The sequence below is a fragment of the Brassica oleracea genome, chromosome C4 (genome assembly GCF_000695525.1).
Source record: "Brassica oleracea var. oleracea cultivar TO1000 chromosome C4, BOL, whole genome shotgun sequence".
Classification (NCBI taxonomy): domain Eukaryota; kingdom Viridiplantae; phylum Streptophyta; class Magnoliopsida; order Brassicales; family Brassicaceae; genus Brassica; species Brassica oleracea.
This window is the reverse complement of record NC_027751.1, coordinates 36,599,134-36,616,209: the sequence shown is the minus strand read 5'-3', so window position 1 is coordinate 36,616,209 and position 17,076 is coordinate 36,599,134. Positions and strand designations below refer to the sequence as shown.

Below are 17,076 nucleotides of genomic sequence, written 5' to 3'. Positions count from 1 at the left end.
AGCATATGTGCTTTGTGATACCGTGATTCCATCATCAAGTTGTTTGACTTGCAGTCCAAGAAAATAGCTTAACTCGCCCACCATACTCATCTCGAACTCCTTGGTCATAGTTCTTACAAACTCATCAACCATGTCTTAAGAGGTTCCTCCGAATATGATATCATCAACATAGACTTGAATGATAAGTATGTCACTTCCATTCTCTCCAATAAATAAGGTTTTATCAACTCCTCCTCGTTGAAACGCAGCCTGAGTCAGAAACTCTGTCAGTCGGTCATACCATGCTCGAGGAGCCTGTTTAAGCCCATACAGTGCCTTCTTGAGTTTGTAGACATGATCGAGGAAGTGAGGATCCTCGAAACCCTTCGGTTATGTGACATATACTTCTTCCTGTAACACACCATTCAGAAAAGCACTTTTCACATCCATTTGATATAGCTTAATCCGCAAATTGCATGCCATTCCGCACAACAGTCTGATCGACTCAAGTCGTGCAACCGGAGCAAATGTCTCATCAAAGTCCACACCTTCAATTTGTGTGTAGCCTTGTCCCACAAGTCTGGATTTGTTTCTGACTACATTCCCAATTTCATCAGTCTTATTCTTGTGGATCCATTTAGTCCTAATGATGTTCACACCCTCAGGTCGTGGAACTAGCTCCCATACTTGTAAACGATCAAACTGCTCAAGCTCCAGATGCATAGACTTTGTCCAAAACTCATCGTTCAGTGCTTCCTGAAACATTTTAGGTTCAATCAAGGATACAAAACACTCAAGTTCGTTCATCTCCACCACGAAGCAAGCAAGCTTGACCATTTCTTTGAAGTCAATCTGTTTCTTCCTTGTGACCCTCTCGTCAAACACTCCACCAATCACATCGGCAGACGAATGATTCTTATGCACTTTGGCTCAATCCAGGTCAACACGCTGTTCCCCGGTCTGATCATCCTCTTCTTCTGACTCGTTTTTAATTTTTACTTCTGAGGATGCTGAAGCCGGCTGTGTGACACATTCAATGTTCTGAGTGACTCGAGCTTGATAGAAACCAATACTGTCATCGAACACAACGTTTACGTTATCTCCAATGAACTTAGTGCGTTGATTAAATACTCTGTACGCTGAGCTATTCGTTGAAAATCCTAGAAACATCCCAACATTACTTTTCGCATCGAACTTTCCAAGATGATCTTTATCATTCAAGATGTAGCATAGACAACCAAAGACATGCATATGATTGAGGTTTGGAGCCTTTCCTTTGAACACTTCATATGGGGTAGTTTTTGTGTTTGGCTTGACATACACGCGATTGATAACGTAACATGCAGTAGCTATAGCCTCTGCCCAAAAACCAGATGGAACACTGTTTCCACAAAGCATTGCTCTCGCCATTTCCTGCAGAGTTCTGTTCTTCCTTTCCACTACTCCATTCTGTTGAGGAGTTCTAGGGGCTGCATACTTATGTTGGATTCCTTGACTGTGACAGAACTTATCAAATTCTTCATTTTGAAACCCCCCTCCATGATCACTCTTGATCTGCACAATGCCGCCTTTCTCCTGCTTAAGTTGTAGGGCCAGAATGCGAAAACTCTCCAATGCATCTGATTTATTCCTCAGAAAGTCTACCCAAGTGTATCGAGAGAAATCATCTACAAGGACAAAGATATATCTTTTACCAGCAACACTATCTGGCGTGATAGGTCCCATAAGATCCATATGCACTAGCTCCAGTATTCCCTTGGATCTGATTTCAGAAATCTGCTTGTGCTGAACCTTAACTTGTTTCCCTTGACAGCACCCTCCGCATACGGTGTCTGTTTGTTTCTCAAGTTCTGGGACTCCCCTGACAACCTCAGCATTCACTAGCCGTGTCAAACCATTTGTGTTCATTTGTCCAAGCTTCTTGTGCCAAAGATCCAGCTTAGACTCTTTTGCCGTGTAACACAAGTGTGATGGCTTCCATATGTAGCAGTTCTTTCCAGATCGCACTCCGCTTAGAACCACATTCCCTTTAGCATCGACTGCTCGACATTCTGTGCTGTTGAAGATAACTTATAACCCTTCATCACAAAGTTGGCTAACACTGATGAGATTTGCCTTAAGGCCATCCACATAAAATACATTAATGAGTCTAGGTAGAACATTTTTTTCCAGTTCCTTCACTCCTCGTACCATCACCGAATGTCGCTTTGCCTCCTTTGAGGTACCCGAGCTTCTAAAAGAAATCTTGATTTCCTGTCATGTGTTTTGAGCAGCCACTATCAAAGTACCACAGTGTATCAAACTGTGAGTTGGAATCTGAACTTGTGTAAGCGACGTTGCTTAACTAATTTAGTTTCAGTGGACAATCTCGCGAAGTTGCAAACGATAGGCTGTTCTGTGTTCGTGCGTGTTTCACTCTTCTTATTGTGTGAGACAGTCGGGGCTCTCTGTTTGTAGTTCGGGTACAGATCTCGCTTTGCTATCCAGACATGACCATACAAGGATGGTTCCATAAGACAAAGGTTCATTCTCCAGGCTCATTGATACTGATACTTACGAAAGTAACAATACTTGACGTTATGTCCATGTTTTCCGCAGAAGTGACACCCATTTCCTCGTCGAGTAGTAGGTTTCTTCTTCGGATCTCGACCTTTCAGATTATCAGCCTGAATCTCATCCAATATTTTGACTTCTTTTCCTTTCAAACCTCCTTTCACAAAGACGGTTTCTTCAGCAGATTTGGATGTAGAACCTTGAAAATCTAATCCCCAATTGCTACTAGGACACTGGCCAACGGTGAGAAGATGATCTAGAGTTGTGGTGCCGGTCGTGAGCATTCTCACTTTCTTGAGGTTATCAGCGAGTTGGTTTTCCAGCAGTTTGCTCTTGTCCATCTCCTTGGTTAGTTGATCACTCAGATGAGATATTTTCAGCTCAAACTGTTTTTGCACCCTTTCTTGTTCAGTCATTGCTCTCTTTAGTGACATCATCTCTTGATCCGAGTCTTTCAGTATTGATAATTCAGCATCATGTTCAGAGGGTTTCTCCAATTCCAGGATGTTCACCTGAGCTTTTAGCATAGCCTTATCTTTCAGTAGTTGCAAGTTCTCATGACTAAGTTCTGCGAATTTGTCAAACAGAGACTTGTATTCTATTTCAAGATCGTGGTTGAAATCATCTTCATCCTCTTCCACGGCTGAACTTAGTTTTGGTTCTTCTTCCTTACAGACAAGTGCCATGAAGTTTATATGTAGCTCGTCTCCATCGCTATCACTCTCTGAGTCTGTATCACTGAAACACATGAGTGACTTGTCCTTTTTTAGATTGTTAGGACATTCACTTCGAGTGTGACCAAAACCCTTACAGTCAATGCACTTCAGCTCTTTTCGTTTAGCTAGAGGACACTCATTGCGGTAATGCCCGAAACCTTCGCATTCATGGCATTGCAACTTCTTTTTTCTTAGTGTTCTTTGAATCATGCCTAGAGCTGTTACGATCTGATTCATTCTCTGGAACAGTGAGTTAGAGCGATTTCCTCCTTTCTCCATTCGTTTGATGAACTTGTTGAAGTTTCGACATAAATCCTAAGTTTTCTTCAACCTTAGTGACTCGATCCTGCTCTTTAGAGTCAGCTACAAACGCGATACTCTTTTGAGAGTTTGAGGTTCGATTAGTTTTCTCCAGATTGTGAACCTTCAAAATACCAGACAGTTGGTTAAATTTCATCTAATCAGTATTAACGGCTATATCCAGTACTGCCTTATATGCCTCAAACCGTGGAGGTAGACATCTTTGCAGCTTCTTCACCAAATCATGCTCGTCATATTTCTTTTCAAGAATTGAAGCTTCGCTAGCAAGTTCACTGATTTTTGAGATGAATCCGTCAATTGGTTCATCATCACCCATCCGAAGGTTTTCAAATTTTGAAGCTAAATGGTCAATTCTTGTTCTCCGCACGTTAGTATTTCCTTCAAAGTGATTGACCAAAATGTCCCATGCCTTTTTAGCATATTCACAACCTTGGATGATTTTGAACTGATCCAGATCAACTGCAGAGAAGATCGCAGTGAGTGCTTTAGAGTTGAATTTCGATGCTGCCTTCTCTTGATCAGTCCACCTATACTTTGGCTTAGGATCCAAAGTTTTGTCTTATGTCATCATCATAGGAACAGACCAACCTTCTTCTACTGCGGTCCAAGCATCCTTATCAATTCCTCTAATCAGTTGTCACATCCTTGCCTTCCAATGACCGAAGTTACAGCTGTCCAGCATGATAGGTTTCTGAATCCCTAATAGTTCCTTCATGGTGTCCATGAAATCCGCAGGATCTCAACCTGTCAGTAGTGTATGATACCATAGAGGTTTCCTGCTCTGATACCAAATGAAAGTTCAGAGACTACCAGTATTTGGAACAGAAACACGAGATATCAAGAACTCTTTCTTGTATATTAGAAATCTGTTAAACAATCTTCCTAGATCTGTTTAATCCGAATTACTCTCAGTCACACTCGACTAGAGACGGACCAATTTCTAATCTCACGAAACAGAAAGCACGAGCTGCACTAACAAGTCACTCGTCTTTCTTAAGCTTCCAAGAACAATTCTCTTGCTCAAGCTTTTTCAATCTAAATGGCTAACCTAGATCTACCCAAAGTAACCAGGTTAAATACCCTTAACACAATATCTTATTTTCCTAATATTATGATAAGCCTAAATCTTCCAGATCTTATTTGCTTCACGCCAAAGTAATCTCCTGGACCCAATGAGTGATCGACACGTCATCGTCGCATAATTGACTTGTAACAGCAAGTTACACATCCAACAGTATGTGCAACACGTCCTCTGTTTCACAATCCGTCAAGCTCCTTTTTCCTGAGCTTACAGAGCATTACTCGTATACCTCTCAATTTTTTCCTAACGTTGTGAGGTTCTCATCACAAGTTTCTCTCTCTAATTCTTAGTTTTGTGGTCGTGCATCTTACTTGTGCCCACATTGTCGAAAAACTGGACATGAGGTTAGTCGTTGTTATTAGCTTATTGGATTTTCGGACTCGTTTTCTGCTCGAGGTCGTGGCAGGTCTCGTGGTTGCGCTTTACAGATTGGATATGGGTGGGCCAATAAAGCTCAGCTGTCTGAAATATTTGGCGTATCTGTGATTCTCTTGAGCTTATGACGCTTGACCGAGAAGGTTTTCCATTATCAGATTCAAAATGGAATCAATCTGTTCAGCTATTGAAACCGTGAGATAACAAACTAAGTCCCACATTGGAGAATTAGACAATGAGTGTCTAATATATAAAGAGATGTCCAACTTTAATACTACGAGGCCTTTTGGAAAGGAGCCCAAAAGTAAATTCATGCGGGCCAGCGCTCTTAGGCCCAAAGTGGACAATATCATACTAATCATATAATATAGAGTTGGACATGGGCTCACACAATCCCAACAATTGGTATCAGAGCGGTTGACGAGAAATATGCAAAAGACCAATATACCCTTCGAGAGATGAATGGTATCCTATGAGTTAGGAATGAGAGGTGTGTGGCGGAGATCAAGTCAAAAGATTCTGGAAGTCAATTGTGGAACACGAGATGAATGTGATCCTTAGTTTGATGAGGAGAATGTGAGATAACAAACTAAATCTCACATTGGAGAATTAGACAAAGAATGTCTAATATATGATAAATTTTCTTTTGTTGGTTTTTGTCATACTTTACATTGTTCTTTGTGTTCCTCACTTGACCAACACATTTCTCTTTGTTGCTTGGTTGCATAAGGAGAGCCCTGGTTTTGCAGTATTTACGTACTTGTTTTGTTATGTACGAAAATGCAGACCGGAGTAGGTGATGAGTATGATGGTGTTTACTTCTTTAGTTTGTTTCATAAAATCACAATTTATTCGCATTACCGAAAAAACTAACATTTTATTTAATTTTTTTTTGCTAAAATTTGAATATTTAATTAAATCATTAGAAAATATTATGGTGATTATACAATTATAGCCACCGTAATAACTTGATTTGCAAAGTATATCTTAATTTAGAGAAAGCTCATTTTAACATGAAGAATGAAATTATCAATTGTGTAATTAAATTTATAATTCAAGCACAGCAGTGATAATGATGTATTTATTTGTTTGGAGTTTGACAATCAGTTTGAATAATTCTAAAACGCGGCTGCAGAGGCCATTTACTCGCCAAGTACGCGGTAGGCGGTGAAGAACCGTGGAGATTTTATCCAATTCGAGGAAAAACGCGGAAATAAAAAAAATCTTCAAACTTTGTTGTTTTTTGGGTCAAAAACGTGTATTAAACGCATGATTTAGTGTTTTTAAGTAGAAGTCGAGTTGATTTTGTGAACTAAACGAGTTAATTTAGTAAAAAAATAGATAGAAACTTTCATGATAACAGTGACGGCACGCAGGAAAATAATTAGGTCAGGAAGAAGAAGATTCAAAAATTATGTTTATGCCCTTATTTAATATAAATGAGTAAAAAAAGTCTAAATACATGAAGGAAAGGTATCAAACTTGTCCCTTGGTAGTTTTAGAAGAGTGCATTTACCATTCTAGCTGTGAAAAAACATTGTTCTCATTCGCATCGTTAAATATATTACCTTAAATTTTAAAATTTTAATATGAATAAAATTATAATATGATAAACTAATGCCATATTAATCCCCTAGTAAACTCCGAGATTTTGCTAACTCGCTAGGCACATGCTAACTGTCCGATTCACGCCTAGCGCTATTTCGAACCTTGAATAAAACCAATTGATAAACACTAAAAGAGGACAAAATAGCGAAGCATGGGAGACAAGAGAAAGAAGGTCAGAGTGTGGGATCAATATTAGTCACTATTCACTGACGCAACAACTTACCCCTTGTGTTTAGTCTTAGGGTACCTCATTTCCCCACCAAAACCTCAATATTTATATTCCTGCCTCTTGATATTTTTTTAAAATAAAATATAAGGAATAAAGTGAAAGTATATGAGAGGAAAGGCCAGAAAATTACGGCACATGGGATGTTGATATTATCAAAAATAAATGGATACTTTGTTTTTTTTAGGACATGCATTCTATACTTTGTTTGTTTTGTCAACAAAACTTTATCTGTAATAATGTAACATTAGGTGGTAATTTGCACCAGGCACGGACTCATGGAATTAAAAAAAATATAACTTTAAAACTATATAGATTAATTTATTGGTGCAGTTTAAATATATTTTATGGAAATAAATCTATAAGAATAAGCAAAACTTATATAAATTTATTATGAATTTAAGATAAAACAAAACAAAAGCAATAGAATTATTGTTTTCATAATATAAATTATCAATATAAAATAAAACGAAACATAGGCAATAGAATAATAAAATACAAATATAAGTTTTATAACTTTCACTTTAATTTTCCACATAGACTTCTTTGGCTTCAAGTGAGAGATGAAATAAATGACAATTTTTTTTGCTAGGTAGAAAAATAGTATGTTATGATGTCGATGCTTGTCAAACCGTGGATATATATAAGGATCACTTATAGGGTTTTGGTTACGAAAGATTAGAGAAAAAATAATATTCTCTCGCCACAATCAAAACGAATGAATTCCTAACTTTTAGTTGCCAATTTTAAAATTACGGAAGTAATATAATTAAGAAATCAACATATAGAAAAAAATATTAACTTTGTAAATTAACCTGATCGAATAGCAGCGTGATTGAGATTTTGATTCCTTAATTTTAGAGTCTTGGTGTTTAAGCTAAGGAATTAAATGAAATTTGTAAATTGGTATTGTCCAATCAGTCAAAAGATCAGATTGCGGTAGGTGCTATATGATTAAAATTCATATACAAATTGCATTATATAAATACGCACCAGAAATGTAACATACCAAAACAATAGAAAAAACATGACCATGATGAAAAAGATCAAACTTAAGACATGACCGGATTTCTACTTCTTAACCAGTCATATTAACACAACCGGTTTGACCTGTGAGTTGCGATGATATATATATATATATATATATATATATATTTTAACGTTATAATGATATATTATTTTCATAATAAGTTTAGTGACATCATAAGAGGTCGGTCGACTACTTGCCTAATAATATTATTAGATTGAAATAAAATATAAAGAGATATATTAATTAGAAGAGACATGCATAATCCATAGAAACCAATTATAGTATGCAGTAATACACGAAAGTTAAATGACCAATGGCATAACATAACATGTAATTAGTCTAGGTAAAGAAAGATTTTTCACTAAAGTCTACGAGAAAAACACTCATGATGACACATAAGTAATGATAAATTTGATAATAACACATGAAACAAAGGTTAATTAATTAGAATGCTCCTAGAATAATAGTAGCAAAGGGATGAGTAGTAAATACAATAGAAAAACAAGTTTCTATGTTGTCTAATTGCAGCTTTAAAAATAGAAAGTAGCCTATATTTATGCATCTTGAGACGTATCCAAAAATTATTTTTCCCCACTAAAATTGTGGTTTTATTTTTTTTTAGTTAAAAATAGCACTTGTTCACGCACGAATACGTCAAAACATTTGTGTTTATCTGTTTTTATTGGTGTATTGGTTGTATTATACATGTCAAATTAAGAAGAGTGTTTTGGTCAAAAAAATTAAGAAAGGTATGCAAAAATTAATCATTAGTTTTAACATTGAAGTTATATACAAGTTGCGATAGTTTGTTTACCAAAATGTTTTTTTTAATGACAAAAAGTGTTCTTTTTATTTGTTATGGATCATTAGCCCAATAGAATGTAAAAAGTAAAAGGAAAAAAAAAGAGCGTTTGAATCAAAATTTAGATATGGAGCAAACATTCTAACGATAAAATTACTGAAATGTAGGTAGAAATGATTACCAATGTACACCCTCCGTTTCAATATATAAGTAGTTTTTAAAATTTTTGTTTGTTTCACATTGTAAACTATTTCAAAAATTTAATTCAAAAAGTAATATGATAAAATAGTATTTAAATAAAAAAATTAAAGTAAAATTAGAAGTATGGTCTGTCATTGGTTCTTTTCTCTTTTTAATTAAATATTAAAGCTATAAACATGTTTTCCTAAATACTTGTATTTTTAGAAAAAACTACTTAAAATGGAGAAAATAAATGGGTAAAATTTAAAACCAGCAAATTTCAATCCAACAAATTTCAAACCACCGAAAACAAAGCTCCAAAAATTGGAGAAACAAGATCCCAAACATGGAAAAACAAACTAAAAATATGACCAAACTACTACCGAGAAATCACAAAGATTAATCTTCAAGACAAAGTACAAGAAACAAAAATCACAAACCAAAATTCAATCGAGAACACTTGAATTAAGAATAAGCTTGAGAAAGATATCATCTCCGTCCAATTTACTGACAATAAAAAAATTAAATTAAATTATATTGCTACAATATCAGACCCTAAAAGCTTAGTTGAACCACCAGAAATGAAGTCGGAATCATCCAACATTGAAAAAATATTTTTTCCTACAAAGAGAAAACAAGGACCAAACTAAAAATGGTTACTCTCTACAACTAGAACGAACATAAAAACCTTGAAGAAAAGATAACCTGCAACCACAAGAACAACCGCAGAACTGGAAAAACAGACCACAATCAGCTTGAACATAAAGCTCCAAACATATCTTGTTAAACAGAAGAAAGACAAACATGGGAAAACCCACACATGCAAAATCCATAAACCCAAATCAACAAAAAAAATTTGGAAACATAATCAGGAGTCTCTTTAATTTGTCGAAAGTACTTCCAACAAGATAACATAATTAAGATAAAAAAAAATCAAAAGAAGAAAGATCAGTTTTATGCTCAAACTATTCATTTAACTACTCTGTAATTTAAGAGGTGCAGTGCAGTACTTAGGGGTCAAATCCACATAAACTCTAAGATTACACAATGTAATTTTTAGTTTTTGAATTACGCTAGACGATAGATTAAAAGCAATAAACAAGATAATTAAGAAGGTTGTAGGATCAATAGGAGAGGGCATTAGACTCAAGGAGATTCGCATGTAAATCAGGACCACATAACAATCAATATATCATAGATCTAATGAAGAATAGTTATTGAACTCAAGGCACAACATAAAAATCATTCAACTTCAGTTGCAGAAATTATTTTTGCAAAAATCTTAGAATTCCAAATTTCTTTGAAAATTCAATCTATTCAAATAAGCATTAAGAATGAGTTTGGCAAGTTCTCATACCTCTTTAGGAGAAAAATCTAACGACATCAGTAAGAGGAATTTTGCTCATTTAAGATATGTCAGAAAATCAATAACGGTGGTATTTCTACCAATTATCCTAGGGTATAAGTTCCAGATTCTTAGTCATCATCCTCTTCCCATACATCTTAATCATAGGAGAGAGCCTAACAACATCAATAAGAGGGGTTTCAAAAATAATTTTATCCATGATTGCTCTGCATTTGGCATCCTCCAGCTCTTATTTAGACTTTCTTAGATGATTTGGGAAAGGAACCTTAGGTCTGTAGACCCTTCCTTCAGTTTTCTTTGATGTTTCGGGAGGAGGACAGTTTGTATGCATAAGATGTCAATTGACATTGATGGGGGTGTCCTTCAACACTCTGTGTTGGTATTGACACCAATGGTTCGTGTATCGTTAGATTTCTTCATATATTTTTAGCAGGGTGTCGACCGACACTAGGTTGTGTCGATCAACACTCTTCTCAAGTGTAGACCCTTCAGTGTCGACTAGGATTGCACGGTCAATTTATCTCTGACAAAACTAAAAAATCATGACTTTGGAGTGGTGTCAACCGACACTCAGCATTGTGTCGATCGACACTGGGTTTGAATCTCCAAATTATTCATCTTCCATCTCTTTTAACTCCACGAATTGTTTCTCAGTATGACAACTCCTCAACACTGGAGTGAGCAGTTTTCCACTTTTGAAACTGAATCCTTCTTCCCTCTTCACAAACCCATCATTTTGCGCAACCTGAGTATCCGATTTCTTGACATGAGTGTCCAGATCTTCGAACTTCCCATTCAAATCATTGTACATCGAGTCAATCTTTCCATTGAATTTAACAGTCATTTTATGTTGACTCAGGAGAATCTGTTACAACATAGACTCCATTTTGTTATCTTGAGTCGCCGCAAGAGGTTCCTAATAGTTGGAAGAATCCTAATCTCTTACGAAGTTGTTATTGCTCTACAAAGTCTTCTGAAATTAAGATTGTTGAGTTTTGTTAGAAAAGTTTTGATTTCTTGTGAAGCCACTCCTCTGGCCAATTCCATTGAAGCTTTTGTTCCCTTGCTGCTTACTAAACCTCTACCGCTGAAAACCAGCTCCATTGACAAAATTAACCTCCTCTTCTTCAGCCTTTTTAGTTGGTTCAATAGTCTCAACTTTTGCAGTAAACTTGAACCTACTAATTGCCAACAAGGAGACCGTGAACAAAATCCAGTTTAGCTTTCACCTCAACAATCTAACATGAATATGCATTTCCAGCCATTCTCTTCTTGTCAAGGTCTACGTTCTTGGTACTATTGTTATATGCTAAATTTTCAATAAGTTTCTTAGTTTTCTCTAGTTTCATGGTTTTGAAATTTTCTTCACTTGCAACATCTAAGGTCATCTAATACCTCCAACTAATACCACTGAAGAGGATACTCAGTAGTGAACCTTGCTAAAACCATGATGCGGACAGTCTTTCTGGTAAGCTCTAAATCTGATCCAAGATGTAATTTGTAGGACCCTGAGAAAATGAAGAGATTTTGCTTCTCAACTCCTCTGATCTTGCATCATGAAAAAATTGTTCAAAAAGGTATGCTTGGTGTCATTCCAGGTAGTGAGATATCATGGTGCCAATTGTTTCGGCCAATAACCTTCAACCCCGTATAGAAAGTAAAGGAAAATATTGCAGAACAGGTAGTTTTCAGGGAGATTCACAGGTAAATTAAAATCACATATCAATCAAATTATCAGGGATTTAATAAAATCAAACCACAACAATAAAATCAATCAACTCCAGTTGTATAGATTATCTATTTCACAATCTTAGAAATCCAAATTCTTTTGCAAACTCATTCAATTCAATTAAGAATGAGTTTGATCGGTTCACAAAATATTTAAATCAAATTTCTTTACAGATATGTATTTTGCTCATTCACAATATGTCAGGAAATCAATAACACTGTTATCTACTAATTATCTTACGGTCTAAATTCCAGTTGATTAATCTAGAATCGGTATTAAAAACAATATGAATGAAGAACAATGTAATTACCCTAATCATTTTGATCAATCTAACAATTCATCTATAACCTTTGAATAACCCTAAATCTAACAAGAAAAATACTCAGACATAATCAATGAATCACAAATCATGGTAAAAATAAATTGCATAAATAGATTAGAGTAAAAAATATTGGAATTCTAAATCAATCTCCGAAGGAGTTATGATTCTTCTCTCCAAATCTCTCTAAAATCTTCAATCTAGCGTAAGTAAAGCGTAGCCTAAAAAATTGGCTTAAGAAACATAATACACACTAAAACAATTTAGGAATCTTCTGCAAATAAGAAAATTTATGGGCTAATTTTGCAATTTTTGAAACTTGTAAAAACTCATAGTTTTGCATGGATCACAATGGGTGTCGACCGGCACCAAAATGATGAACTTTGGAGAAATTAAGGAGAGAGAAAAATTGTGACTAAAATTTTGTTTTATTAGTCGATGTTGGCAACTAATAAGTAATAATTACCTAAGTTTAACATTTTACCAAAAAACTAATATGCACCTAGTATGTATTTAGGCATTGCCTGATTGCATCATTACATGACTGGCTTAACTCAAAACATAATGTTATTTACAAAAAAAAAATCATCTATACCTTTTCATCCGGATGTTTATAGTTTATCTCACGTGGGTCAATGAAATATATATACTTTTTTGGGGCATATTTCACTGGTTAAAACTTAAAAGTAAAACAAAGTGTAATCGAATGTTTTTCAGTTTTGATTCGAGATACAGAATGGTAAGGAAGGAACACAAGGGGAATTAAAAGATGTCTCGTCAACATCTAAATTTTTTTAGCAACTTTTTTAATTATTTACGACCACAAAGAAAAATATATTGTCTCTGCCCTATATCATTTTGTCCCTCATCACTTCCACTTTCATCAAACAAACTAAACAAAAGCCATAAACTTTAGCTCTCTCACCTTATTAGCACATGTATCCATTATAGTGTGTAAGGCGTTGAGAACTTTTTGTTGAAGATATAAATATTAAGAATGAATCTAGCTGATACAGTTCATCAGTATGGTTTTGCTTTATAAATTATCAAAACTTTTCTACTTTCTTTGTAAATAAGTTTTATATTGTTGGGTGTACTTAATAAAATCAAATAATACAAATTAGAAATTGATTCACTGGTTTTGTGTTGCCAGTTGATAACGAAATGTCGACACTAATTTAAATACAGATGTGAAACATGTATTAACACGTTAAGAAATAACTTTATATTGGTTAGAACATGATCAACTACAGATTTGAAACATGTATGAACACGTTGAGAAATAACTTTATATATGGTTAGAACATGAAACTAAACAACATGCATAATCAACTAAACAAAATCTGTATTTTTCAAAATTTATCTATGTTATTGACAAAAGGACTAATAGAAACACTGCATTACTTGTTATAATAAAGTTAATCCGTGCTTGTCACCGTTATTGGATCAATTAAGGACATTAACTTTTGGACAAATCTCCAAAATAGCATCTTTCTAAGTTTATATCACAAAAATAGCACTCAAAAACTAAAATGACCAAAATAGCACCTTTTTAAGTTTATCCTTTGAAAATTTTAATTTTTTTATTTTTCAAAATTTGAAATCTTATCCCCAAAACCTCATTTCTCAACTCTAAACCCTAAACCCTAAACTCTAAACCCTAAACCCTAAACCCTAAATCCTAAACCCCACCCTTTAACTCTAAACCCTAAGTTTGTGACTTTTGATAAAACATTAAGTACTATTTTTGTGACTTTTGACCTTGAGTGCTAGTTTGGGAACATAAACTTAATTTAGTGCTATTTTTGTCTTTTTCTCTTTAACTTTTTGTAACCCAAGTTTTCCAATCTCTACGCATGAGCCACTTTGATCATTTAGACTTTGATCCCTGTGGTTTACCCATAGTGGATTAGCAGAACCTTTTTTACTAGAAGATCATAAAGTTCAACCCGTGTCTGCTGGCACAATATGGTATTAGACAAAAAACGTAGTCTCGCTACGGCCTCGTGTTCAGTTCTACAGTGTCCAAACTCTATGCATGGATCATCTGGTCGCTAAGGCTTTGGTTCCAAATCCAATGCTTCAGCCGTGGACCGTGGTGGATTTGTTGCTAAAGGATATGCTCATCTCCGAGATAAATTATTATTATTATTAGTAAAATGACTTATTATTCTCATTAATGTACACAAATAAATCACGTGGTGGAACAGCTAAACACATGCTATTAACCTGAAATTTAGATAGTAAACCATGTGCACCAAATCAAAACTATTAAAATATAACTCCTTCCTTTTTATTTATTAAATTAATCAAATCTTAGAACCATCTCAATTATATAATCTTTATATTTTTGGCATTATAAAAAAACAGCAGGAAGCTATTTGCATGCAGGGAATATACAGAACATGCTCTCTGATCACTTCCATGCTCCCTTCTCTGTCTCCTTTGCTTTCTCTTATTCCATGTGCTTTCACATGCTCTTTTCTCTCTTTTTTTAATCAAACCCGTTCCGGTTTAGTTTTTCCCGGTTCTCATACTTCAAAATAACTTTTGTTTTCCTGATTCAAAATTTATCTTTTAAAAAAAAAACTGTTTAATGAGGTTTTGCTGGCTCACAACACATTCACATGCAGCACCCTCTCTACGAAGCACATTTTAATTTAATGCGCCTATTATCTCCTTCGACCAAAAAAAAAAGAAAAGAAAAGAAATGCGCCTATTATCTCCCATTTTATTGACCAAATTGCCCCTCATATATTCATAAGACGCTAAAATAATTGGCTTTAGTATAATGACATTGTCTTTTTAGGTCATGTTTTTAGCAAGTCTAAAGTATATAATGAAATCATTTTTAAAATTAAGAAAATTTGAAAGACGTTTTGGAATGTTGATAATAGCATAGTCACATATTCAAATGTGAACATAAAAAAAAATCATAATAATTCGTGACTACAAAAACATAGTTTTTGTTTGTTAAATAGAAAATAGGGTTTCAAATTATTTTCCTGAACACAGTAGAAGAACAATGTCTTTTTAGAATACGTAGTCAGAAAGGAATAAAATTTGCAAATCATCAATGTGCATTCTTATGATATTTTGACATTTAGTACAAAGAAAAAGACATGAGTTAAAAAAAAAAGACATGAGTTATCACCCATGTTAAACAGAAGAATAAAACGAAGATTACAATGAACGAAGGGTCCAACCTTGACAAAACAAAAAGGGGTCCAACAAAGATATCAAACGAAAACACTTATTAGGTCAAATGAAACTGACTGAATCATTTAAACAAAGTGAACGTCCTTCGTACGTACAGTTAAGTCTAAATATGTAAATAAAATGAAATACGGATAACCATGGAAGGGTAATATAGAGAAAAATATTTGCCAAAAACACTTATCATGTGCCCTCACAGAAGGCTCAGGCTTTTACTGTCAAATCATATGGCAAATGTGCACTCGTCACCCACTTCCTCTCTTTGCTAACTTAACCGGTTTCTCCCATCTTTGGAACTTACAGATATACCCTTCTTCCCACATGTCAGCGCTGTCGGTATTCGTACAACTCAAACATTCAGACAATTTGGAAACTAATGGTTTAGTATTTTAGGCTTATTCTTCAAAGAAATATGAAACGACCCAAGAAGATAAAATAAGGGTTGTCCAAAAAAAGGATAAAGTAAGTTAAATAATAAGCTAATAACGATTGTAGCAACATCATTCTATGTTGAATATGAAGTTCCGATATAGATTGGATGAAATTTGTTTACGTACGGTTATGCCCCTAAAAGATACTTGGCAATGAGCACGTGAGTAAGATATTATCATGATTTTTTCAAAACCACAAGGGCCCAACCGAAAAACAAAAGCACAAGACGACAAACTGAGGAATGAAAGCACCACTAGTGGCACTACCGTAATAAACAGTAACTCCAGGGGCATAAACGAGTGACCAAGCGTACATAAACCCCAATCTTCTTTCTTCTCTCATTCAAACAAATAAAGAAACAAAAGTCTATTATAACTAAGCCTCTCTTCTTCTTCGTCCAGGATGAGAATATTGAAGACCCAAAGATCCTCGAGAGGAGGAAGAAGAAACATCAAGAAACAAGGAAGCAGAAGATCACATGTTTCGTCACGAGCCAGCATTATCAGGAACTGTTCCAGAAACAGTGGAGATAAGTTCACCGAGAAGCTTCAGGCGCTTAAGAGTCTTCTTCCTCCGTCAGAGACCAACAAGACGGATCACAATCGTCACGTGGAGGAGAAACCAAATAGTGGAGAGACGGAACAGCTGTTTCAAGAAACGGCGGATTACATCGTCAGGCTTAGGAACCAAGTCATCGTGTTGCAAAAGCTAATCGAGATATATGGATCATCATCATCCTCTGATCAGACGGAAGACTTTGTCTTATAATGTTCATATTTTTAAATTATGATTTTGTTTTCTGAAACTTTAAGCATTTTATTTTTATGTATTACGTACTTTAAACCTATATGGTTTTACGTAGTTTAATGTATAATGGTCTTATTTTTGTTCTCCGACATACGTAATCAAAGCGCGTTGTTTGCTCGTTGTTGGCATGAGCGACTAGCTAGCGAGACGTTATATAGTTTGTTTGATTGTTAATGTTAGCCACCACCGACTAGCAACAACAATCAAAGTATGTTTGTTTTATTGTTCCTGAAACGTTACCTTTTGGCGAACCGTTTCCGCATTTAACGATAATTTTTTGATGTTATCTATTCCTGAAACTCTCGGTCGAACCAAAATTGCAGAACGAACATGATT

At 35.0% G+C, this 17,076-nt stretch overlaps 1 protein-coding gene across 1 annotated transcript; it reads left to right on the top strand.

The window, feature by feature from the left end:
- Window positions 1-16,291: 16,291 nt before the first annotated feature.
- LOC106340700 lies at window positions 16,292-16,868 on the top strand. Its single transcript, XM_013779548.1, has one exon. It carries the CDS (start codon window positions 16,336-16,338, stop codon window positions 16,699-16,701), a length of 366 nt encoding a protein of 121 aa, XP_013635002.1. The 5' UTR covers window positions 16,292-16,335; the 3' UTR covers window positions 16,702-16,868.
- The last annotated feature ends 208 nt before the right edge of the window (window positions 16,869-17,076 follow it).